The sequence below is a fragment of the Arvicanthis niloticus genome, chromosome 5 (assembly GCF_011762505.2).
Source record: "Arvicanthis niloticus isolate mArvNil1 chromosome 5, mArvNil1.pat.X, whole genome shotgun sequence".
NCBI lineage: Eukaryota > Metazoa > Chordata > Mammalia > Rodentia > Muridae > Arvicanthis > Arvicanthis niloticus.
Window position 1 is genome coordinate 17,447,521 of NC_047662.1, and position 24,643 is coordinate 17,472,163.

General features: G+C 48.0%; 1 protein-coding gene across 1 annotated transcript; it reads left to right on the forward strand.

The window, feature by feature from the left end:
* The first annotated feature begins 5,811 nt into the window (after nucleotides 1-5,811).
* Nucleotides 5,812-14,279, forward strand: LOC117709196 (chymotrypsin-like elastase family member 3B). The gene is made up of 8 exons (XM_034503398.2): nucleotides 5,812-5,958; nucleotides 7,463-7,548; nucleotides 10,276-10,373; nucleotides 10,500-10,634; nucleotides 11,492-11,628; nucleotides 11,895-12,037; nucleotides 13,193-13,345; nucleotides 14,197-14,279. The coding sequence occupies exons 1-8, from the start codon at nucleotides 5,919-5,921 to the stop codon at nucleotides 14,212-14,214; spliced, it is 810 nt and encodes a 269-aa protein (XP_034359289.1). The 5' UTR covers nucleotides 5,812-5,918; the 3' UTR covers nucleotides 14,215-14,279.
* The last annotated feature ends 10,364 nt before the right edge of the window (nucleotides 14,280-24,643 follow it).

Here is a 24,643-nt window from a genome sequence, read left to right on the forward strand (position 1 = left end):
GGGATGTGAACTTGGGTCCTCATACTCTGCAGCATATACTGTAACTACTGCACCATCTTCCCCCACCTTTTTTGTCCCCTGAGACAGGGTCTCTCTGGGTAACCCTGGTTCGACCCAAACTTGAAGCACTTTTCCTGCCTCAGCCTCCCAAGGGATACGATTACAGACATTGCCACCACCGAATCCAGCTTGGTTTTGTTTTGTTTTGAGGCAGGGTTTCACAGTGTAGCCCGGGCTTGCCTGAAATTTGATACATAGATCAGGCTTGCTCCACACTTACCCGTTTTTTGCCTCTTGGATGGCTTTGACTTTTTTTTAAATTGAGTGTTCTGAGAGCTGAGATCCCGATATAAACAAAGTAGGCGAGAGTGTCCCCCCTCAGTCTCGGTTTTGTGGTCGGGCTTATCACAGAATATCTCTTCCAATCTCCAGTGCCCTTGCTTCGGGATGCCACCATCCACACAGTGATCCAGAACTTTGCTGGGTCACCACAGGACTTCCACGTGTTCCTCTGAACAGCAGGGTCAAGGGCAGGTTCCGAGGAGGGCAAGGAGATATCAAAGGTCCTTTAGCTTTGTTGATTCATTGTCCCTTCTCTGGAAAATATTGTTGAACACTGTGTGTGTGCCAGGTTCTGTGCTAGGCATGGAGAGTCTGAAGAGGAATATGAGAGAGTTCCTTCCTACTGAATGAGAATTAGAAGCAAAGTGTTACCCCACCCCCAGCCTCACCACCGGATTCCTTGATTTTCCTTCCAGACTTACTTTTTTAAAAAAAAATTTTTAAAAATTTTTTAAAAATAAATTTAAAGGTTGGAACTTTCTATGTGGCCAAGGATGACCTTGAACTCCTGATCTTTGTGATTCCAGCTCCTCAGTGCTGGGGCTACAGACCCAAACCACCATGTGATGCCGGGGATTGAACCTGGTCTTCATGTTGGTTAGGAAAGCATATAACTAGACAAGCGTTCTAATTAAATTATGTCTTCAGTTCTCTCCTCTTCTCACCCCACCGCCCCAACACAGGTCTCATACTGTAGCTTAGGCTAGCCTAAAACTCACTATGTTTTAATGCTAAGCAATCCTCAAACTTGTGGCAATCCTTCTGCCTCAAGATCCCAAGTGCTGGATTCACAAACCTGGCAGCCCTAAATCCTGGTTCTAAAGGAGCTATTTGACGGGTCCCCCCCCCCATTTATTTATTTATTTATTTATTTAATGCACTCTGCTGCTGATACACCAGAATAGGGCATCGGATCCCATTACAGATGGTTGTGAGCCACCAAGTGGTTGCTGGAAATTGAACTCGGGACCTCTGGAAGAGCAGTCAGTGCTCTTAAACTGCTGAGCCATCTCTCCAGCCCCCAAATTCTGGCTCTTAATATACTCTCCTCCACCTAGTCTGCCAATCCCACTCAAGTGATCGCCGTCTGTATGTAGGTGAGGTCGAGTGAAATATAAGGCTACAGCCTGGGATTGGACAATGAAAAAGGAAGGCAGGTGTACTGGCTGGTTTGTGTCAACTTGACACAAGCTGGAGTTATAACAGAGAAAGGAGCTTCAGTTGAGGAAATGCCTCCATAAGATCCAGCTGTAAGGCATTTTCTCAATTAGCGATCAAGAGGGGAAGGCCTCTTGTCAGTGGTGCCATCCCTGGGCTGGTAGTCTTGGGTTCTATAAGAAAGCTGAGCAAGCCGAGGGAAACAAGCCAGTAAGTAACATCCCTCCATGGCCTCTGTCTGCATCAGCTCCTGCTTCCTGACCTGCTTGAGTTAAGTCCTGACTTCCTTTGGTGACGAACAACAACGTGGAAGTGTGAGCTGAATAAACCGTTTCCTCCCCAACTTGCTTCTTGGTCATGTTTGTGCAAGAAAAGAGACCCTGACTAAGACAGCAGGGCTAAGAGTTTCAGAGAGGGGACAGGGGACAGAGAGGGAGAAAGATGGAGGAAGAAGACGAACCGGATCCATGTGGTTTGAAGTAGCCACAGGTAGCTATGAATATCATAGAAGAGCAATAGAGTGATATAGGGCAATTTGTCCAGTCTAGAAGTGCAGTGCTGTGGTAAATCTCCAACCCAAAGAAGCCTGGTCAAAGAAAACACAATTCAATAATTATGAATACAAGCCGCACGCCTAGATTGAGCAGATTCACCACTACACTACTCTATTCCGAATCTATGGGATCCCTCATAACTTGTGGGTTTTCCAGGTCACGTGCTTCCTCTTCTTCTTCCTCTTCCTCCTCTCCCTCTTCCTCCTTCTCCTCCTTATTCCCCGCCCCTCCCCCAAACTTTTCAGCTCCACCTCCCCTTCTATTACCCAACCACAGGCTCTAGCCTTTATTTTACAAATTAAGGTGGGCAGAAGTCTGCAGCTCTGCCCTGGAAAGAGGAATTAGCATCAAAAATACAAGACCCGGGGCTATCCACGCAGTGCAGCTTGTGTTTATATCGGTTTTCTTTGAGTTCTTTGTGTGGGCATTTTGGGGGTTGAGAATTTACTGATATAAATCTGACTGATAAATTACAAGCCTCTAGAGTTTTGATTTTTCTGGGCTATGGGGATTTGTGACTGCTAACCACAGGAGGCAGAAGGCTGAGAAGAAATGAGAGTGGTTTGGAGGCAAAGGAACCACGAAGGCAAGCAAACTACTCGGGGTGGGTGGGGGGGAACAGCTTGCAGCTCCCTATAGGGGAAGAGGAGACTATGTCACTGGAGCATAGCTGGCATTAGCATGGATTGTTTTTTAATGATTACACGCACCATACACCTTTAATCCCAGCACTCAGGAGGCAGAGGCAGGCAGATTTCTGAGTTCGAGGCCAGCCTGGTCTACAGAGTGAGTTCCAGGACAGCCAGAGTTATATAGAGGAAACCCTGCCTCAAAAGCAATAACAACAACAACAACAACACAAAGAGATGGCTCACTTTATTTCAGCCTGAAGCCTGGAATGGATGGCACCTCTCCATTCTCCTTAAGCAGTTCCCTCTTCAGGGTAATCACAAGGATTCCAGCGGCCACTACACCAGGACCCACCAAGGTTGTTCAGTAGTACAGCTAACAGTATCTTTCCCCAGGCTTTGAGAAGGATACCCACTTGGCTCAAGTGGTCATGAACAGTTGACCTCAGAGAAGCCATTTCTGGAAACTCCCTGTCTCTGGAGTCGCATGCCCTGAGCAACAGGCTCAAGGCCCTATGGATAAAGGCTGGGGAGCCCTCTGTGTTAAGTTGGGGGCCTCCTGTGGGTTCAGCTCTTCCTGTGTCCTTGAACTGGCTTCGGTCTGGCTAGGAACATGTGCAGATGTGCAGACCTTGATCAAGTTCTAGCTTTTCCCTGTGCTGCTTTTTCCCATCTGTCAGGTAGCTGGGTCGAACACAGAGATCTATTTCCAGCCCCTGTGCCTTAGGACCTGCCCCTTTCTGCTTCACTCTCTTCCGGGCTCTCCCCACCTCTTCCCCAGTAGGGAATGGCTGTGAGCATCCAAGCTGAGCAAATATGTCCAGGCCTACAGGAAGCAGGGAGGGAGGGCACAGCTATATTTATCCTAGTTTGAAGGATTTTCACAGCTGTTTCTCTTGTGTGCTCAGGCTACTGGAGCGGTCTAGGCATCCTTGTGGGCCTGATAGAGGGGGAGGCGCTTAAACCTTAAACAAAGCCCTCCCGGCCATTTGGGACACCTTCTACCATCAAGGGACCACTTAGAGCAGCTAAGGGTTGCCCTCCCTTGGCTTCTTTTGTAAGAGTCAGAGGAAGGCTTATACAAGCCATACTGAGCCTGAACACATGCTCAGGAAAAGTCAGCAGTACTTAGCTCGGGGGAAGGGAACAGGGGTGACATGGGGAAAGGGGACAAGGAGGGTATAGGAGGGTATGTCTACTTGCCTTGTTCACATAGAATACTGGCCCTAAACTGGACAGTGATGGTATATGCCTTTAGTCTCAGCAGTCAGGAGTTAGAGGTAGGCAGATTTCTGAGTTTGAGGCCAGCCTTTTCTACCAAGGCTAAAGACCTAAAGAAATGATGTCTCAAAGGGGGATAGAGGAGCTGGAGAGATGGCTCAGTGGTTAAGAGCACTGACTGCTCTTCCAGAGGTCCTGAGTTCAATTCCCAGCAACCACATGGTGGCTCACAACCATCTGTAATGGGATCCGATGCCCTCTTCTGGTGTGCCTGAAGACATGACAGTGTACTGGTATACATAAAATAAATAAATAAATCTAAGAAATAAAATAAAAAGAAAGAAGCATGCTGGCCTGTGCCCTGAGCTAGTGTGTGGCTTGATGGTGCAGCTTCACACGCATGAGACCTTGGATTCTATTCCCACCAATAGGGGTGGGGTGGGCAAGAAAAGTTGCTGAAGAGGTTACATAAAGAAGGCACAGTGCGACCAGCACGCACAAGGCAGAGAACAGGGGTCTAAACCAGCCAAATCACAAGCTCTGGGTTCAGCAAGAGACCTTGCCTCTGCAGATAAAGCAGAGTGCTCGAGAAAGATGTCTGGCATCAATCTCTCCATGCTCCTTTATTTAAAGCTTTTGGTTGCATTTTTGTTTCATGTGCATGTGCCTGTGCGCGCACGCACGTGACAGAGAGAGAGAGAGAGAGAGAGAGAGAGAGAGAGAGAGAGAGAGACAGAGAGAGATGGGAGTGGGTGCACGAGCGCACGAGCCACGGCATGCATAGAGGTCAGAGGGCAACTCGCAGAAGTTGGTCCTCTCCTTGTAACAGGTGGGTCCTGGGGTTCGAACTCAGGTCGTCGGGCTTGATGGGCACCTTTAGGGGCCAAGCCATCTTAGCATGTCTGCTTCCTCTTTTATATTCCTCTCCTTCCTTCTTTCCCCTCCACCTCCTGCTTTTCATCTCCTCCCCTCCCCTGGTCTCTTCTTCCTGTCCTCTCTTCTGTCTCCATCCCTGTCTCCTCTTCCTCCTTGTCAAGGGTGAAACCAAGGGATTCTCTTGCAGGTGCCATGCTGTGCCTCCAGCCCAATTTTAATTTATTTATTTAATTATTTTTTTGCTTTGAGACAGGGCCTTGCTGTGCAACCCTAGTTGGCCACCAACTCATAATCCTCCTGCCTCAGCCTCAGAGCAGCTGGGATTACAGGCCATGACATCTCACCCAGTTCCACGTTGACTCTTCCCCCCCCAACCTCCCCAACCCCCCCCCCTTGCTTTTTCTTGAGCAAGCCAAGCCTGAGCTGAGTGTCTCCCTTCCACCGATTTCCAGGGCTGGCTTCAGGACTCACTTTGCATATTGCCCTCCCCCTGTAGTCAATATGTCACTCTGCCTCTGCCCCCCTTTCCTGTGGAGGCAGGGAGGAATCCCCTCCCAGTCACCCATGTTGCATTTCCCTATGGCACCCACTCTCACTGGTTAGAAACAGCTTCTTAAAATTTTGGTGGGTTCATCTTGTGTTCCCAGTAGACAGGTTCTAGGCAGGCTGGGACCATGTGCTGTCTGTGCTCACAGCCCTAGACAGAGCCTAAAATACCAGAGAAAGTACGCAAACAGTCTTTTATTGAGGCAGATATCAATATTAATCCCATGTTAGAGAATAAAGTTCTGAGACTCCGTAGTCAAACTAAACACTGGAGAAGACAAAGCTAGGATCTGAACCCAGGCCTGACCAGCTCCGGTGTTCCGGCCTTTCCTGGGAAAGGCTGGCCTCTCCATAGAACCCATTCTCCTGTCCCTCCCTCCCTTATCAGCTGGCTCTTCTAAGCCACCTGTGCCTGAGGTCCTTCCCTCACTCCGGATCCTTAATCTTCAGTGGTTGATATGTGGCCTTGGGCCTTGAAAAGGCTGGTGTTCTGCCACCTGTTGTGGGAGTGGGGCCTGGCACCATCCACTCCACCTGCCTCTGGCGCTATATTAGAGCCGGCTCCTCATCCCTTTCTTATCGCCTTGACACTATGCTCCGGTTGCTGAGTTCCCTCCTGCTTGTGGCCCTTGGTAAGCCTTCAGCTTCTCCCACGTCTCCATGCTGCATCAGCCTGCGAACCCCTGAAATATGAGCGACCCCCACTCATTGCCCCCTGCGTGACACCCCATGCCTGCTTCTACAGAAGGTCTTAGCTCAACTAGGACACAACTGTAGGGGCTTCAGCTTGGTTCTGGGCCAGGAGTTGGGGAGGCAGGCAAGCTGCGGATGACCAGGCTCAGAAAGACTGGGAACCCAAAGGGCAAGACGAGCTGAGGGGACAATGAACAGGCTTCTGGCTTAAGTTCTATGCTCTATGATTTGATGGCTGCAACTCAAATTTTCAGTCTTCTGTGACACAGCCCACAAAGCTTCCCTTGGCAGGCCATATGGTAACATGGCATTTACTGAGTATCTACTATGTCAGGCGGGGATGGGGGAGAGGGGAGGGGCGGGTTGTTTTTCTTATATGACTCCAGGTAACTCATCACAGTTTAGAATCAGTGGGAAAACTGAGCTTCAGAGTAAAACAGCTTATCCTGAGCAAGTGGCCAAGTTTCACTTTGTACCCAGGCTGCCTTCACGCAAACTTCCACTTCATAGTGGTCACCTTTAAAAAAAAATTTTTTTTTAAAGAAACTTTCATGTTATAACTAAGCCTGCCTTTGCCTTTTCTTGAATTCCTGGCAATCCACTGCCTCCTCTCTCAAGTACAGAGATTACAGGCAGAAGCTAACATGTCACTTTTAGCTGTCATTTGAAAAATATTTTTTATTACGTTTATTTATTTGTTGAGAACTATATGTGTGTTACGGAGCTCATGTGGAGACCGGAGGACAATTTGCAGGAGTCGGTTCTCTCTTTTGGGATCCCAGAGATAGAACTCGGGTCATTAGCCGGGGAGGTATCTCGCCAGCCCCATTTTGTTTTGGGGGGAAAAAGATTTCACTTTGTTAGCCCAGGTTATCTCAAACCAGTGGCTGATCCTTTGGGCTCGGATTCTCAATGCTGGGATCCCAGCCATTATACCCAGCATTTTAGTTCCAGAGTTTGAGGGTTTCCTGAGTACCAGGCACAGATCTAAGTCTTCAGTCCTTGAGCTAAAGGAGACCCTGCCCTCCTCTGACCCTGGGAAGCCCCGTTGTAGGTTCAATGCATAAATGTTAGTTCATACATGGCTAATGAAGCCCAGAGAGGGGAATGGCTCACCTGAGATCACAAAACCTGTCCCTTTGCTTTCCCTCCTCCTCGTCTCCCTTCTCATTCTCCTCCTCCTCTTCTTCCTCCTCTTCCTCTTTTTCCTCCTCCTCCTCTTCCCCTGCTTCTTTCTTTTTAGACAGGATCTTTCTATGTGTCATTGGCTGATCTAGAATCCACCATGTAGATCAAGCCGGCCTTGAACTTACAGAATTCAGTTTGCCTCTGCCTCCAAGTGCTGGTATTAAAGACATGCACCACCGTGCTCCAACACCAGCCCCCCCCAGCACCCCCCCTTTCCTGAGGACACTCTAGCTGACTGGCTTTTCCATTGTGTAGCCTCGGGCTGTGGCCAGCGTTCCTACAACCCCTCCGGCCGAGTTGTCAATGGTGAGGACGCTGTCCCCTACAGCTGGCCCTGGCAGGTAAGAGTGATAGCAGCTGCCCCCACTTCCACTGTGGGCTCTGAACCCCAGGTCCGGTGACGCAGCAGCCTGCCTTGACCCCAACCAGTACCTCTGCACTCCCTGCTTTGACTTCAAAAGGCCCGAAACTCTCGGACAGAGGCATTTCTTGGAGGTTGTAACTGTTCCATCTGTAATCTTGGCTGGGATTTGAAAGTGGAATCTGGAGAAAGGGTGGGGTTAAAGAGATTGGCTTAATAGCAGTGGAATTTCGGGGGCTGTGTTTAGAGGGAAGAGTTTGTTTCTAAACTCCTTGGGTTCTACAAAGGGATCAAAGTTCTGGGAGTTGTAAAAGGGTTAGGAACTTCATAGAGGCCCATGGTGAGAAGTTCAGAGGGCTAGACTTCCTAACAATAGTCACAAGCCACACGTGACTATTTAAGTTTAATACAAAGTAAGGCAGACATAGTTGGTTACATACAAACCTGTAACTCAGTAGAGGCAGAAGATCAGGAGTTCAAGGTCAGCCTCAGCTACACAGCAAGTTTGTGTCTCTTGGTCACTCTGGCTTCTATGAGACTGTTTCAAGAACCAAACCCAGGCCTGGAGAGAGCTCAGTGGTAGAGTAGGCGCTGACGTGCTGATCTTCCAGAGGACCTGAGTTCAGTTCCTAGTCAGGCAGCTTACAACTCCCTGACAGCATCCCTGGGGATCCAGTGCCTTCTAGTGTCTGAGGGCACCAGAACACATGAGGCACACACCCATTCAGAGAAACACACATGCTCACAAGTAAACATTCTTTATTGGTTGGTTGGTTGGTTTGGTCTTTTGGAGACACAGTTTCTCTGTGAAGCCTTGGCTGTCCTGGAACTTGCTGTATAGAGCAGGCTGGTCTCGAACTTGCCTCCTGAGTGCTAGGACTAAAGATGGATGCAACGGCTGCCCAGAACATAAACATCTTTTAAAATCCACAAAATTGATACAAATTAGACAACTGAAAAAACTCATTTCAGTGCTCCTCAGCCCACAAGGCTGAGACCAATGCAGATGAAGGAAACATTGGCATCATCAAAGACCCTGAGAGCAGAAAGGATCACTGCTTATTCTGCGAGGCACCAAGGCCTGAATCCTGCAGTCTTTACTGGCCACATACTGCTGATGGCAGTGAGTTACTGTGGCCATCAGAGTGTAAAAATGACACAGATCAGGCGGATCTCCAGGTTCGAGGCCAGCCTGGTCTACAGAGCGAGTTCCAGGACAGCCAGGGCTACACAGAGAAACCCTGTCTTGAAAAACAAAAACAAAGCAAACAGGGCAGCCAGCACACCCGTGGCAAGTGTGAGGACATAGGGATCTTTGTGTGGAAATCAGACCTAAGCAGAGTGGGCTGTGGGTCTAAGTCCATTTTTGGTTAAGGAGGTTTTGTCGTTTGCTTTTGAGACAGGGTTCCATGTAGCTCAGGCTATCCTCAAAGTCAATATACAGCTGAAGATGTTCCTGATTTCCTGTTCCTGTTTCCACCGCCTCAGTGGTGGGGTTATAGGCATGTGCCACCACACCCCACTTATGCAGGGCTGGGGATAGAACTCACAGCTTTACGAATTCTAGGCAAGCAGTCTACCCACTGAGCTACATCTCCAGGCCCACCCTCTTTTATATATTCTTTTTTGTTGTTGTTTGTTTGTTTGTTTTTTGAGACAGGGTTTCTCTGTATAGCCCTGGCTATCCTGGAACTCACTCTGTAGACCAGGCTGGCCTTAAACTCAGAAATCCACCTGCCTCTGCCTCCCAAGTGCTGGGATTAAAGGTATGTGCCACCACTGCAGTGCTTATATATTCTTTTATTTTCCAGTTTTTTTTTGTTTTTTTTTTTTTAAAGACAAGGTTTTTCTGTGTAGCCCTGTTTGTCCTGGAACTAGCTCTGTAGACCAGGCTGGCCTCTAACTCAAAGAGCTGTCTGCCTTTGCCTCCTGAGTGCTGGGACCAAAGGTGTGTGCAACCACCGCCAGCCTGTCTTTCCTTTCTTTCTTTCTTTCTTTCTTTCTTTCTTTCTTTCTTTCTTTCCTTTTTGGTTTTTTCGAGATACGGTTTCTCTGTGTTGTCCTGACTGTCCTGGACTCACTCTGTAGACCAGGCTGACCTCGAACTCAGAAATCCACCTGCCTCTGCCTCCCAAGTGCTGGGTCTTTCTTTCTTTGAGAAAAAAAAAAAAAGTCTCATGTAACCTTAGCTAGTCTTGAACCACAGTCTTTCTGTCTTCTTCCCTGATGCTGGGATCCCAGGTATAGACCACCGTACACGGTTGTAAGAGAGCTTTTGAAAGTCAGAATGCATAGGGAAGAGGAGGCAGAAGCCTCAGTGTGAGGCTTGTTTCAATGGACCCAACAGGCCTTGAAAGATGTAGCGTTCAGGAGAAAGGTAGGCGGGATAGGACAGGGGTCATGGGGAACCCTCAGGAAACACAAGGTTTGTGGATGCCTCAGAGGGCAGAGAGTGTTGAGGATCCCAGAGACAGTATAAAGCCTGTGGTGGGAGGCTTTGACAAATCAAAATACGATGTTTGTGGGAAAGTGACAGAGTCCTCTCAGGAGCTGCATAGTTTGTGCACTGCATATTTGAGAGGGCGCCATTTTTTCCCATGTGAATAGCACCTTCTAGAGATGTATAGTGCATAACCTATGAAGCCACTGGTGGCAACCCATGGTGTTAGGTCCAGACCATTCAAACTCTTTCCTTCTTGGCCATCAGGTCTCACTTCAGTATGAGAAGGATGGGAGCTTCCACCATACCTGTGGCGGCACCCTCATTGCCCCTGACTGGGTTATGACTGCAGGCCACTGCATCTCGTGAGTTCCACCTCCTGTGCTCATCCCTGCCCCACTCACCATCCCTGCCTGTGTCCTGGGCATCTGGGACAATAGGAGAGGAGTGAGGTTGGCTCCAGGCTCAAACTGATCTCCACTCCTCTGCAGGACTTCCCGCACCTACCAGGTGGTACTGGGTGAGTACGAGCGTGGTGTGGAGGAGGGCCCAGAGCAGGTGATCCCCATCAACGCTGGAGACCTCTTTGTGCACCCCAAGTGGAACTCCAAATGTGTGAGCTGTGGGTGAGTGAAGCCTTGGGTATGGAGCTGGGGGTTCTATTCTGTAAGACACCAAGCAACTCGAGAGCTCACTGCCAGCCAGGATCAGCTGCCTGAGCCCAAGGGGCACAGGCTATGGGTGGCTGCAATGACTAAAGAGTGGTGACTTAAGGCTCTAGCCCATCTTGGCCAGATCCCAGAGTGAGCGGAGAGCTATATCAGGACCCGGTAAAGTGATCTGAGTGGCAGGTAGGCATTTGAGATGGAGAGTGGTGGTACCTACAGTGTGGTACCCAGGCAACAACATCCTCCTCCAGGGAGCTGTCAGAGGATTGGGTTCTCAGACATCAGCCTAGACCATTGCATTAGGAAGCACTGGGGTAGAAGGGCAATTGTGACCCTGAGCCTTCCAGATGACATTGCGGGATCACAAGGACCACAAATGACTAAGGTCAGGGGTTGGGGGTAAAGTGATAGTGACTGTGAAGCTTCCCAGAGCTGTTCCACCTGAAGAATGGGTTTGGAAAAGAGGTGTGGTAACATGCACCTTTGACCTCAGCACAGGGAGCCTGAAGCAGGTGGATCTCTGTGAGTTACAAGCCCGCCCAGTCAACATAGGCTAACCAGGGCTACTTCGTGAGACTGTCTCACAAACGAAGCAAAACAAATGACTTGGGCAGCGCCAGAGTATAGCTCAATCACACAACACCCGTCTAGCACGTGCAAAGCTCTGAGTTCAAACCCCAGCACCACAAAAATCAATCCGTAAATAGATTCGGAAGCCAAGGAGCAGTGAATTCCCCAGAGCTGAATATCCCTGGAGGAAAGGAGGCAGATGCATGCTAGTGGACCAGGTTTCATGGGACTCTCTCTTCCGCCAGCAATGACATCGCCCTGGTCAAGCTCTCAAGAAGTGCCCAGCTGGGAGACACAGTCCAGCTTGCCTGCCTCCCTCCCGCTGGTGAAATCCTACCCAATGGAGCACCGTGTTACATCAGCGGCTGGGGCCGTCTCTCCAGTACGTGCCACAGAGACAGCGTCTGGGGCGAGTTGGGTAGAGGGTCACAGCAGAAACCGCCCCTGAATTCCTCTCTAGCTCCCAACTTCTCCCGAATCCTCCAAACACAAATATGTTCAGTGGCTCAGTTGGGGGGGGGGCGGTCCACTGTGTGCCCAGAATACAGAGCAAGCAAGACCCCATGGTTCCCACCAGGCTGACAGAGCCTTGAAGGCTCACACTCTGCAACTCCCAGGTATCCCATGCAATGCTTTCTGTCTTCCCAGCCAATGGACCTCTGCCAGACAAGCTGCAGGAGGCCCTGCTGCCTGTTGTGGATTACGAACACTGCTCCAGGTGGGACTGGTGGGGCTTCTCTGTGAAGAAGACCATGGTGTGCGCCGGCGGCGATATCCAGTCTGGCTGCAATGTAAGTCAGGTCACATCTGCTCTGAAGACCCTCCACCATGTGCCCTGAGGTGGATAGATCTACTTGGTTTGCCTCATGCAGTCTCCAGGCCAGGTGGGGTAAAGAGAAACTCAGAGAGGGAGCCTGGGTTCTAGCCTAGCTCCTACCTGGTTTGACAGCCCCCAGTGTCCCTGTCCCTCTATGCTCCTTTTTACCACTGTTTTTTGAGACAGGGTCTCACAATGTAGCTTTAACTGGCCTGAGATCGCTATATAGTCTAAGCTGGTCTCGAACTCATAGTAATGAGCTGTTTCTGCCTCTTAAATTCTGGGATTAAGGGTATGCACCACCACACTTGGCCAATCACTGTTTTGAGACTCTGGCATACACAGTCTGGGCTTCAAACTTACCATGTGGCCAAGAATTCCCTTGAATTTCTGATCCTCCTGTGTCCATCTGAGTGACGGTCTTACCGCGTTACCACCACATCCAGGTGATGTAGTAAGAGGGGTGGAATTCACAGCCTTGTGCATGCTAAGCAAACACCTTTTTATCAACTGAGCTACATCCCCAGCCCAAATCAGTGGTGGCTTTAAGTGAGAGTTAAACATCCAGAATGTCCTAACCTAAAATCCCAGCACTGTTGGAGGCTGAGGCAGGAGGACTGCAAGTTCAAGATCAGCCTGGGCTCATACAGTGTCTCAATTAAAACCAAACAAAACCTCAAAGCGTTAAATGTGGTACTGATAAGGAGAGGCACCGTCTCTGGAGAGCTGCCTCTGCTGGGTGCTGTGTTGAAGTCTCACATTGTCTCATTACATTGTCTCTCACATTGTCCCCTGACGTCAGTGGGTCTCAGTCCTCCTAATGCTGCGACCCTTTCACACAGTGCCTCATGTTGTGGTGACCCCCAACCATGTGCTACTTCATATAACTGTAATTTTGCTGCTGTTATGAACTGTGGCATAAATATCTGACATGCAGGATATCTGATCTGTGACCCCCAAAGGGGTGGAGACCCTCAGATCGAGAACCAGTGCCTTACAGTCTTGTAAGCGCGTTTTCTTTTGCAAACTGGTATCCAGAGGGGTAAAGTAGTGTATTGATGTCACTGAAGTCAGAGCCTGCTCCTTATTCTCAGACACACCCCACCCCCTACGCTTCTCGTCATTGCAGGGTGACTCCGGAGGACCCCTCAACTGTCCCACTGAGAATGGCACCTGGGCGGTCCATGGTGTGACCAGCTTCGTTTCCTCCATGGGCTGCAATACCCGGAAGAAGCCCACGGTGTTCACCCGTGTCTCAGCCTTCAATGACTGGATCGAGGAGGTGAGGTGACAAAGGAGATGGAAGCCTGCCAGGGATTTTCAGGATGAGAATCTGCAGACCCCGAGGAGACCTGAGGCTTATGGGGGCCGAGGGAGGAAGCTTTGGGGACATTCTAGAGAGCTGGGCATGTTTTATGTGGCCACACTTCCAGAATCTAACAGGTATTGAGAAGTGTCCCCTGGACCAGGTCTTTCCTAGTCAAGGGGGACAGAGAGTATGTCAGTGGACAGACAACCTGCTGGTGGGCAGATAAGAAATGGACACTAGAAGGAAGGATGCTGAAAACAGGTTCTTGGGGTCAGGGAGGGTGCAGAACAGACCTCATCTAGACGCAGGAGGGCCAAGACAACGAATGTTCTTCCTGACAGGAGTACTGGCTGGAATTTGTAGATTCCCCGTGCTAAGAACCTTAGCTAATAACTCAACTGAGAACACCCATGAAGCCGGGAGGTCATGGTGTATGTCTTTAAACCCAGCACTTGAGAGGCAGCGGCAGACGCAGGCCGATCTCTGAGTTCAAAGCTAGCCTGGTCTACAGAGCAAGTTCCAGGTATAGCCAGGGCTACAAAGAGAAACCCTGTCTCAGAAAACAAAACAAAAACAAAACAAAACAAAACAAACAAAAGAATACCCATGAGGCAGCTGCTATTATTACCTCTTATCTTAGTTTAGATAGAAAACTAAGGTTCAGAGAGATCAAGTCACTCTCTCAAAGACACACAGTATCCAGTGACAAGGCTAGACCATTCCCTCATGAGCCCAGTCCCTCCAGGCCCAAAGTTTGCAATCTTAACTAATTATTCTGTTTATTCTGTTCTTGTCTAACCTTCTGCTTTTTTATTTATTTTTAGACTATAGCCAACAACTAGCTCCAAGGCTCAGCTAGCAGCGTGGATCTCAGGTCCTATAAAGAATAAAGACCTTTCTGAAAGTTCCAAGTTGATGCTCTCTGCCTTCATTGACGGAATTCTTGAGCTCTGACCAGTTTGTGATATCTTAGGTCTGAAATGTGGAGGTGGGGCCAGAGCCAGACCTTCCGCTGAGGATGAGAGAATGAGTCTCTGAAAGGAGGGGCTGCAATGGGTGACCAGTCATGTGAGGACATAGGCCTTCCGAAGCAGAAAGTGAGAAACTGTCTGGAAACCCAGAGAAGTTGTCACGTTGATGGTCACACATAGGGCTGTGACTATAGTCGGTGGTAGTAGATAACCACATAGAACTGGTGGCTTCTCAATGCAGCCATAGAAATATGAAGTCTGCAGAAAAATCTAGTCCTGTTGGGAATCATGGGAGAAGAGGAAAGACCAAGTGTTTTCTGTCTGTTGGGGGGAACCAGAGAAAGAGGACTGTGGTCATTGGTTCATTCAACAAACATTCATTTCTTGCTCCAGAGGAAGCATCAGAGTAACCCTGAAAAGAGACTTGCCTTGTGTCAGGTTCATAGCTGGGCACACACAGAGGTGAGACAGCCTCTCAGGAGAGTGCTAGCTGCACGGAGGGGACAATGACCTTTCACAGGGGTCGCAGATCAGACATTCACATTACAACCCATAGCAGTAGCAAAATGACAATTATGAAGTAGCAAAAGAAACTAATTTTGTGGCTGGGGAGTCACTACAACATGAGGAGGGTCTCGGGGTTAGGAAGGCTGAGAACCATGGCTCTAGAGTTACGGTTTCTATTTTGAAAAGGCCGACTTGTTTGTCATAGCTGCACGGATTTAACCTACCCTGACTGACAGGGGGCCTTGGAGTTCATCTTTCTAATCCAAGGTGCTAGATTTTTAATCACGCAGACAGACAATCTATTACATGGTTTGGGGTTTTTCTTTTCTTTCTTTCTTTCCGTGTGTGTGTGTGTGTGTGTGTGTGTGTGTGTGTGTGTGTGTGTGTAGGACATGATAGCGCACATGTTTGCCACCCCAGCATGTCTACCTGATGATGAGAGGCCAAGTCAGGAGAATCAGAAAAAGCTCCCCAGACAGCTAACCTGACAGATACAGCAGTGAACAAGAGAGATTCTTCTGCCTCAAAACAAGATAGAAGCCGGTCCTGCTGACACACACCTGTAACCCCAGTACTCAGGAAGCAGCACTTCTTAGTTACCTTACCTTTCTACTACTGAGATAAAACACCATGATCAAGATCAAGGTAACTTATAGAAGGAAGGGTTTATTGGAGGTTCCAGTTTCAGCAGGATAAGTGTCTGTCATCATCACAACAGCTGTTGTGGCTGGAACAGCAAGCTTGAACTGTAGACAGGAAGCAGAGAATAAACCAAGAGTGGTATGAGGCCTTAAGTTCTCAAAGCCTTCCCAGAGTGACATACTTCCTCTAGCAAAAAGCCACACATCTCTAAAGTCTCTCCAAACAGCGCCACCAACTGGGGACCAAGTGTTCAAATGCATGAGACTATGGAGAACATTTCTCATTCAAACCACAACAAGTGGTAGGTAGAGCTCTTTGAATTGAAGGCCAACCTGATCTACATAGCAAGTACCTGGGCAGCCTGGGCTACAGAGTGAGACTCTTATTTCTTCTTCTTTTTTTCCTTATGAACACTGTTGCTCTCTCCAAACACACCGGAAGAGGGCATCAGATCCCATCACAGATGGATGTGAGCCACCATGTGGTCGCTGGAATTGAACTCAGGACCTCTGGAAGAGCAGTCAATGCTCTTAACCGCTGAGCCATCTCACCAGCCCCAAGACTCTTGTTTCAAAAAAAAAAAAAAAAAAGTAGAAAGTGGAGAATGACATCTAAGGTTGTCCACTGACCTCTTTCTGTAAGTGTGCTATGGCACACACTCATACAGAACACACATACATGGATACACACATATGCACTCATTTCTCAGAGAGAGAGAGAGAGAGAGAGAGAGAGAGAGAGAGAGAGAGAGAGCATACAAGTGATACACTTAACGTAATTAAGGTGGAGAACCCATAGCACTCTTCATTACTCTTCCCAGAGGCCATCAGTATTTGGGTGGAGTTGGGGCACATAACAGAATAACTCTTGCCTGCTCCCTTGAAGGCTTTGGGCCATATATTTTCCTTTGGCTGACATGAAGCTTAGAGAGATGGGGTGTCCTGCTAGGCTTTCCTTTCTACTGCTGTGGCAGCTAGTGGCTGCTGTCAACCTGGTGCCAGAGTGAGAAGGCATCGAACTGAGTTCCGTCAATCTCTTGTGGATAACATACGAACAAAATCGAGAAATAGTTGTCACCACCACTGTGGTGCTGGGCATTGTTTGTTATAGCTGTGTGGACTTAACCTACCCTGACTGACAGAGGAGTTTGGGGTTCATCTTTCCACCTGCTCTTTTGTTATTATTATTGTTGTTGCATTTGTTTATTTAGGTCTATATATAGGTCTGTCTGTATGTAAGTGAGTGCCAATTACATGTCACACATGTGGAAGTCAGAGAACAATCTTTGAAAATGGTTTTTTTTGACTTCCAATGTGGGTCCTAGGGATTGAACACAGGTCATCAAGCTTGGCAGCAAGCCCCTTTATCTGCTGAGCCATCTCGATGGCCTTGTTCTTTGAGACAGGGTCCTGAACTGGGACCCAAGGATCATCAATTCAGCTAAGCTGGTTAGCCAGTGAGCCCCCAGAGATCAGCCTATCTCTCTGTCTTCCCAGTGCTGCGATTATAAGTGTATACTACCACACCCAGCTTTTTATGTGGGTACCAGGAATTGAACTCAGAACCTCATGAATGAATGCCAAACACTTCACCAATTGAACATCTAATCGGCACCAATTTTGATTTTTAAAAAATACATACATAGATAAGTTGTAGTGGCCCAGCCCTGTAATCAAACTGTGTGGGAGGCTAAGACAGGAGGATCAGAAGTTTAAGGTTAGCCTGAGCTACATAGTAAGACTATCTCAAAACCAACCAAAGATACAAATAAACAACAGCAACAACAAATCGTTAAACATTAAAAGACAGTAAATAAAATTTTTTTTGTCCTTGTTTGTTTTTTGAGTAGCCTTGACAGTCCTGGAACTCGCTCTGTAGACCAGGCTGGCCTCGAACTCAGAAATCCGCCTGCCTCTGCCTCCCAAGTACTGGTGCCACCACCGCCTGGCACTAAATGGATTTTTTTCAAAAGCCCATTCAACTTATTTGTTGCCTGTCACTGCATTTTGGCCTCCTGATGGCTGCTGCTCTGTGGTGAATGCCTTAGACAAAAGTTATTTTTTTTTTCTCCCCTGACTTGCTGATGAGCATTTAAAGCTGGGCCAACTTTCTGGGGTCACAAGTAGTGCTGGATGGATGTCCTTGGATGTATCTCCAGGGGCACATGTGTGCAAACCCCCTAGGCTATATTCTCAGAACTGGAGCTCCCTGGTGGGACAGTGTTTGTCAGCTCTGCCAATGACCTAATTCTTTAAGATGGCTGTGTCAACATTTCTCACATCCCCTTTTCTCCTCTTCCCATGCATTGCAAATGGTCCCACGGTTTTCTTCTAAAGTCGTTTCTTAGATATCAAGCCTCCCCCATAAAACCCTCTTCCAGCTCTTTAAGGAAAAAGAAATCCGAAAACTGATCTGACAAAGGCCTGAGTCAGAAAGCAGCAGAGTAGGGGCCAGGGTGAAGCTGAGGAAGTTCAGAACCAGGTCAGGGTGTCATTAATTAGTTTTACTGAGTCCAACCACAACGCCTGACAGAATGCATCCACAGGTGTTGCCAAAGCTGACCCTCCTCCACGCAGTGAGTCAGGGGAGAGACCTTGGATAACACCGTCAAATAACTGCAAAATAAAGGCCAGGGAGACGTCTGATGCCTCAGTTGGCAAAGCCCCAGGGAGGCTGGGAGCAGCTAAGACTCCACACACTGGCAGCAACAAGTCAAGAAATTGGCTAGATTTCAAATGGATCAGTCAACAATTTGATCAGCAATCCTGTCTTCTTGGTCTTCAGTCTCCCCCAGCCTCAACCATTCACACCACTTAGGAGCTGGAAGCACTGATAACCTGTTTTTAACAGTCAAGATTAGAATGTCAACCCTTTTTCTTTTCTGCTTCTATTTTGTAAATCATTAAAAGCTGACAATTTGCTGGGCGGTGGTGGCGCATGCCTTTAATCCCAGCACTTGGGAGGCAGAGGCAGGCGGATTTCTGAGTTGGAGTCCAGCCTGGTCTACAGAGTGAGTTCCAGGACAGCCAGGGCTACACAGAGAAACCCTGTCTCAAAACAAACAAACAAACAAACAAAACAAACAAACAAAAAGCTGACAATTTGCTGTTTATAGAAAAAATGTGGCATCAATACTTCTCTTCCTTTTAGAGACAACTCAATGTTGTAATGCTTGCTAATCAATCCCACAGGATGGAAAGTTAACATTCATATTCAAATCATCCAACTCAGCAAGTCATCTTTTTAATCATGAAGGAGCTATGAAAGTTTGGGTGGGAATGGCCCCCACAGAATTCTATATTTGAATACTTGATCCCCAGTTACTGTAGCTGCTCAGGAAGGATTAGAGGGTGTAGCCTTGGGAATGAGGTATGTCACTGGGGGTGTGGGCTTCGAGGTTTCAAAAGCCCATGTCCTCCTCCTCTCTCTGTCTCTCTGTGTGTGTCTCTCTCTGTCTCTGTCTCTGTCTCTCTCTCTCTCTCTCTCATACACACACACACTCCCCTGCCTGCTGCCTATGGATAAAGGTATAAAGTTCCCGGCTACTCCTCCATCACCATGCTTGTCTGCTTTCCCCACGATGATCATGGACTAACCCTCTGAAACTGTAAGGAAGCCCCCAGTTAAATGTCTTCCTTTTGTAAGTTGCCTTAGTTATGGTGTCTCTTCAATGTAATAGAACAGTAACTAAAACAGGGTCCAACAATTCTATTACCTCTCCCCCAAATCCTCCAGGATAGTAGCATTGGCCATGTTTTAGAGTTCTTTGCTTTAGGAGAGAGATTTTCATTTTTTTCTTTTTCTTTTTTTTTTTCTTTTTTAAAGAATTATTTACGTATGTGAGTACGCTGTAGCTGTCTTCAGACACACCAGAAGAGGGCGCCAAATCCCATTGCAGATGGTTGTGAGCCACCATGTGGTGGGTGGGAATAGAACTCAAAACCTCTGGAAGAGTCAGTGCTCTTGACCTCTGAGCCATCTCTCCAGCCTCAATTTTCATGTTTTTGAATCTCTCCCTTGGCTTCTTCTCTTCCACAGCTGCTGTTCTTTTGCTGACTCTGTCCACTTCTCTTCCTTTAGAACTTTTGTCCATAACTAGATTTAATGGGCACAAGCATCTGTTGATATTGTGTATCACATACAGCAGAGAGAGGAAGACAGCCCACACTTGGTGGGTCCCACCAGTAGGGCTTATAACTCAGCCCAAAGCCCCAAATGTCAGCTTCAGGGTGAGAGCCCTGCAATGAGGCTCACCACCTGTCCCCAGTACAGCAAAGAGACATGTAGCTAATAGTGAAAAGCACAGAAATTAATATGGCCACAGTGGGGAAATGAACAAAGAACATGGTCCAGTTACCGTTCCCCACCAAATTCATCTCTGGGTTCTGACAGGCCGCTTAGGATAGGAGTAACTAAGTGGTTCCTGTCAAGGTGGCCTTGCCCAGTCTTGACTCAGCTGCGGTGTACTCTGACAAGCTGCCAAAACTGTGTGAGATCTCCTTCTGGGAGACACCGTGTTCCTCTGGCTGGCATCAGGCCAGAGGGCCTTTCCTTCTTCAAGCAGGATGCTGTTGTAGGTTGCCCTGATGCTCTTTGTATTTTGATGTTAATTCTGCTTCCTCAAGAGGGGCTGCCCCCTCTCCCCACAAGAGGAGTAGATCTCACACTCAGGTGATCTCACTGAACCTTCTCTCCATTCTGACTGGTCGGGCAAGGGAAGAAAAAGGTAGGTAGGACTGGAGGTCACCAGAAGAGGGCATTGGACCCCATTACATATGGTTGTGAGCCACCATGTTGGTTGCTGGGAATTGAACTCAGGGCCTCTGGAAGAGCAGTCAGTGCTCTTAACCACTGAGCCATCTCTCCAGCCCCCAAGTTGTGTGTTTTTTATATGGGCTTATTGGGGTAAGAAATTGCCGCAACAGGACGATCCTGGGGAAACTGCAAGTCCTTGGGGACCGTTGCTTCATTGCTCTGATAGTCAGAGGGAGGAGCATGGATGCGTCTCTTTAGAACTTATAAAACAGACACTCACTGAGATGTGGGGCTCAGGGAGCTGGGACCACAAGGGGGCGAGGTCATCAAGCTTAGCCGCAGAGGCTCTGCTTCCAGATGCAGGAGTGGTGGTAAGATTCCCATCCACTGTGAATTTGTCAAGCCTTCCTTTGGGGCATAGCTTGGTGGCAGAGGGTTTGTACAGTCAGCAAGGATCCGGGGTTAAGTCCCCAGCACTACCAAAGAAAGAGAAGAAAGAGAAAAAACCCTTGTGATAACGAAGACACAGGCAGTGCTGAGAACCCTTGTTTTCCAAATGCAACAAAAACTTTGCTGTTTGACTCTGCAGCCTTGAGGTCAGAACAGCCTCTTCTCATCAGTGTGTTGGTGCCAGATCTCACGGAGAAGCAGCCTAGATTCCCAACCCAGGTGCAAAGTGTCAGAAGATTTTTTTTTTTTTTTTTTTTTTTTTTTTTTTTTACACAACAGTCTATATTTATCTTGACTGTGTGTCCAAGGAAACAGAATCATGAGTCTAATATTTAGCTCAAGCCAGATATTAACCCCTTTCATACAGCTAGGTTTGCTGAGGCCCATCCAGCACTTCTCAGTCCCACTCACCCCCAAGCCCTATGAGAACCCCACCTTTCCCTTTGGCAGGCCTTACCACAGTTTGTTCTGAGCAGTTTATTGCACCAGGTGACTGACTTTAACTTTGTTCAAGGCTCCAGCACGTGGGCTTTATCACAAAATTCAAGCCCTCTCTGTCCCTTGACTCAGTGATTTTGCAAATCTGAACACAGCCTGTGCCTGAGTTTAAGTGTTGGGGACAGAGCAAGGCCTGATGTCACACACCTGTAATCCCAGCTGAGCACTTGTCAATGTTATGTCAGACACTGGGGCAGAAGAGCTTGATTCAGACCCAATGGAGCACACAGTCCAACTTTGACAGGAGCATCACACGTTCAAGGCCAGCCTGGGAAACTTTGTGAAACTTCAGCTCAGTGGATAAAGGTGTTTGCCTCTGTGGTGGTTTGCATATGCTCAGCCCAGGGAGTGGCATGATCAGAAGGTGTGGCCTTGTTGGAGTAGGTGTGTCACTGTGGGTGTGTGCTTTAAGACTCTCATCCTAGTTGCCTGGAAGTAGGTTTTTTTTTTTTTTTTTTTTTTTTTTTTTTTTTGGTTTTTCGAGACAGGGTTTCTCTGTGTAGTCCTGGCTATCCTGGAACTCACTCTGTAGACCAGGCTGGCCTCGAACTCAGAAATCCTCCTGCCTCTGCCTCCCGAGTGCTGGGATAACAGGCGTACGCCACCACTGCCCGGCTTGGAAGTAATATTCTGTTAGGAGCCTTCAGATGAAGACGTAGAACTCTCAGCTCCTCCTGCACCATGCCTGCTTGGATGCTGCCATGTTCCCACCTTGATGATAATCAACTGAACCTCTGAACCTGTAAGCCAGCCTCAATTAAATGTTGTCCTTATAAGAGTTGCCTTGGTCATGGTGTCTGCTCACATCAGTAAAACCCTAACTAAGGCAGCCACCAAGCTTGATGACCAGAGTTCTGTTTATGGGACTCTCAAAGTAGAAGGGGAGAAATGAGTCCCGAAAGTTGTCTTCTGACTTCCACATGAGCTCTGTGGCAAAGGACTGTGTGCATGCACACAGACAAAATAGATAAACACATAGATGTAGCTTTAAAAAGTAAAGAACGGCCGGGCGGTGGTGGCGCACACCTTTAATCCCAGCACTTGGGAGGCAGAGGCAGGCGGATTTCTGAGTTCGAGGCCAGCCTGGTCTACAGAGTGAGTTCCAGGACAGTCAGGGCTATACAGAGAAACCCTGTCTCAAAAAAATAAATAAATAAATAAATAAATAAATAAATAAAGAAGGTAAGGAAAGAGAATGAAAGAGAGAGAGAGAGAGAGAGAGAGAGGACCAGCACAGCAGTACAGCACTTGCACGCACGAAGCTAGCTCTAAATTCAATCCTAATCACATCAGCGACACGCATGCTTACTGGAAGAGACAAGACAGGCAGGACTCCTGCTTTCCCGGACCCTTTCTAGAAGGATGGAAGAGATAAAAATGAAGAGGCATTCTTTCTTTTTGCACTCTTTCTTTAAAGATGTTTTTAAATGGGCTGGAGAGATGGCTCAGAGGTTAAGAGCACCGACTGCTTCCAGAGGTCCGAGTTCAATTCCCTGCAACCACATGGTGGCTCACGACCACCTATAGAGTGATCTGATGCCCTCTTCTGGCATGCAGGAGTACATGCAGATAGAGCACTCAAATACACAAAATAAATACATAACTCTTAAAAAAAAAAAAAAAAAAAAGACATGAGTGCCTTTAAAAAGAGGGGGACCGAGCTGAAGAAATGGCTCAGCTGTTCTTCCAGAGGACCCTCATTCGATTCCCAGAACCCACATGACAGCTCACGAATGTCTGTAACTCCAGTTCCAGGGAGTCCATGGCACCAGACATGGCACGGGGTGAGTATGGAAGCAAAATATCCATACAAATAAAATAAATGAGTCTTTTTAAAACATATTTTTTAAATCTAAAAATATTTTTTATCTTAGGTGTATGTTCTATGTTCCGTATATATGTATGTGTACCACGTACATAGAGCACCCAAGGGGGACAGAAATTGTTGCTGGAGCCCTTGGAAATGGAATTATAGATGGGTATGAGCCACCATATGGGTGCTGGGAACCAAACCCATGTCCTCTGCAAGAGCAGCCAGTGCTTTTAGCCCCCCCGAGGCATCTCTCTAGGTCTTCCTTCTCTTAATTACAAGGATTCTGTCTCTGCCCCCACATTCTAGCATATTCTTCTATGCAGAAATGGACTTCCTGTACCCAGTACCCTGCCAAGTCCTAACCACCTCACTCCCTCCTCCATCACTTCAACCATCTATACAGTTTGCCTAGGTGGCATTATCTCACGGACCCACTGTGGCACAGGTGATCCATCATGAACCAAAACCTCCCCAGGTGGCTGGTGACTGTTATTAGGATGTAAAGGGACCGGACAGCGAACTCCTGGGCAGAGGTGGGAATGGTGAGGGTTGCATGGGAGATGCTACATTTGAGCTAGAACCTGGGCGGGTAGATCTCAGGAAAGAGAACACCACTTGGGGACCAGCTAACGATCTCTTCAGGTTTGCGAAATCACAAGAACAGAGTCCCTGGAGAGGATGGGTAGGCGGGGGAGTGGGGCTCAGTCTGCAGTGCAGATCTTACTGTGAGGAGCAGTCTTTCTGCACGGAACCCCAGCATATGTACTTTCACATAAACGTCTAAACCTACGAAATCAGGCCTGCTCTTTAATGCAAAGCGTGTCTCTCCCGGTTCACCCCCACAGTCTGCTGAAGCGGTCCAGAGAGAATGCTGGAAGGTGGTCCTGGGCTGTACGAGAAAGTTGGCTGAGGGGCCGGGGAGATGGCTCAGAGGTTAGGGGTTGCCCTTCCAGATGGTCTGCCCTAGATTCTCAGCACCCACATGGCGTCTCACAATGTCTCTAAGCCCAGTTCCATGGGATCCACTGCTTGTCTTCTGGCCTCCATGGGTCTCGGGCATGCATGTGGTGCACAGACATGGAAGCTGGTAAGCAATCATACACATAAAAACCTGAGCAAGCAAAAGAGCAAACTAGTGTTGCAAAAGAATATTTCTGGAGCTGCACAAAGAAACACTTAAACAACGAGGAAGTAAGTCTGCAAAACAGTTTCTTTTTGTAAAGAGTCTCCGCCAGGACCTAAACCAGGCTAGTAAACACACCGGGGCATGAAGTTCATTTAGTTTTTATTCTAAGGCAGGTGGTGACTGAATCTCAGCCCACTGGTGCCAGAGGGGATATCACAGTCTCATCTGATTGGCTAATTCATAATTAACGCGAAGGAAAGGGCAGAGTGGTCGGCTGCCCTGGGTCATCTGCATTCTGGGAATGCAGCAGAGCTTTCGCACAAACAAGTTTTACAAGCTGAGGTGGAAAGGGGATGAAAATATTTGAATGCCTTTGCATGAGGGTATACAAGATGTTAGCGATTCGCGGGAGTATTGTGGGCTAAACATCTTTGATTAAAAAAGCAAAAGCAAAACAAAACAAAAATCCATCCTCACATCAGAAAGCAGCGTTCCTCCTTGGATTCGGC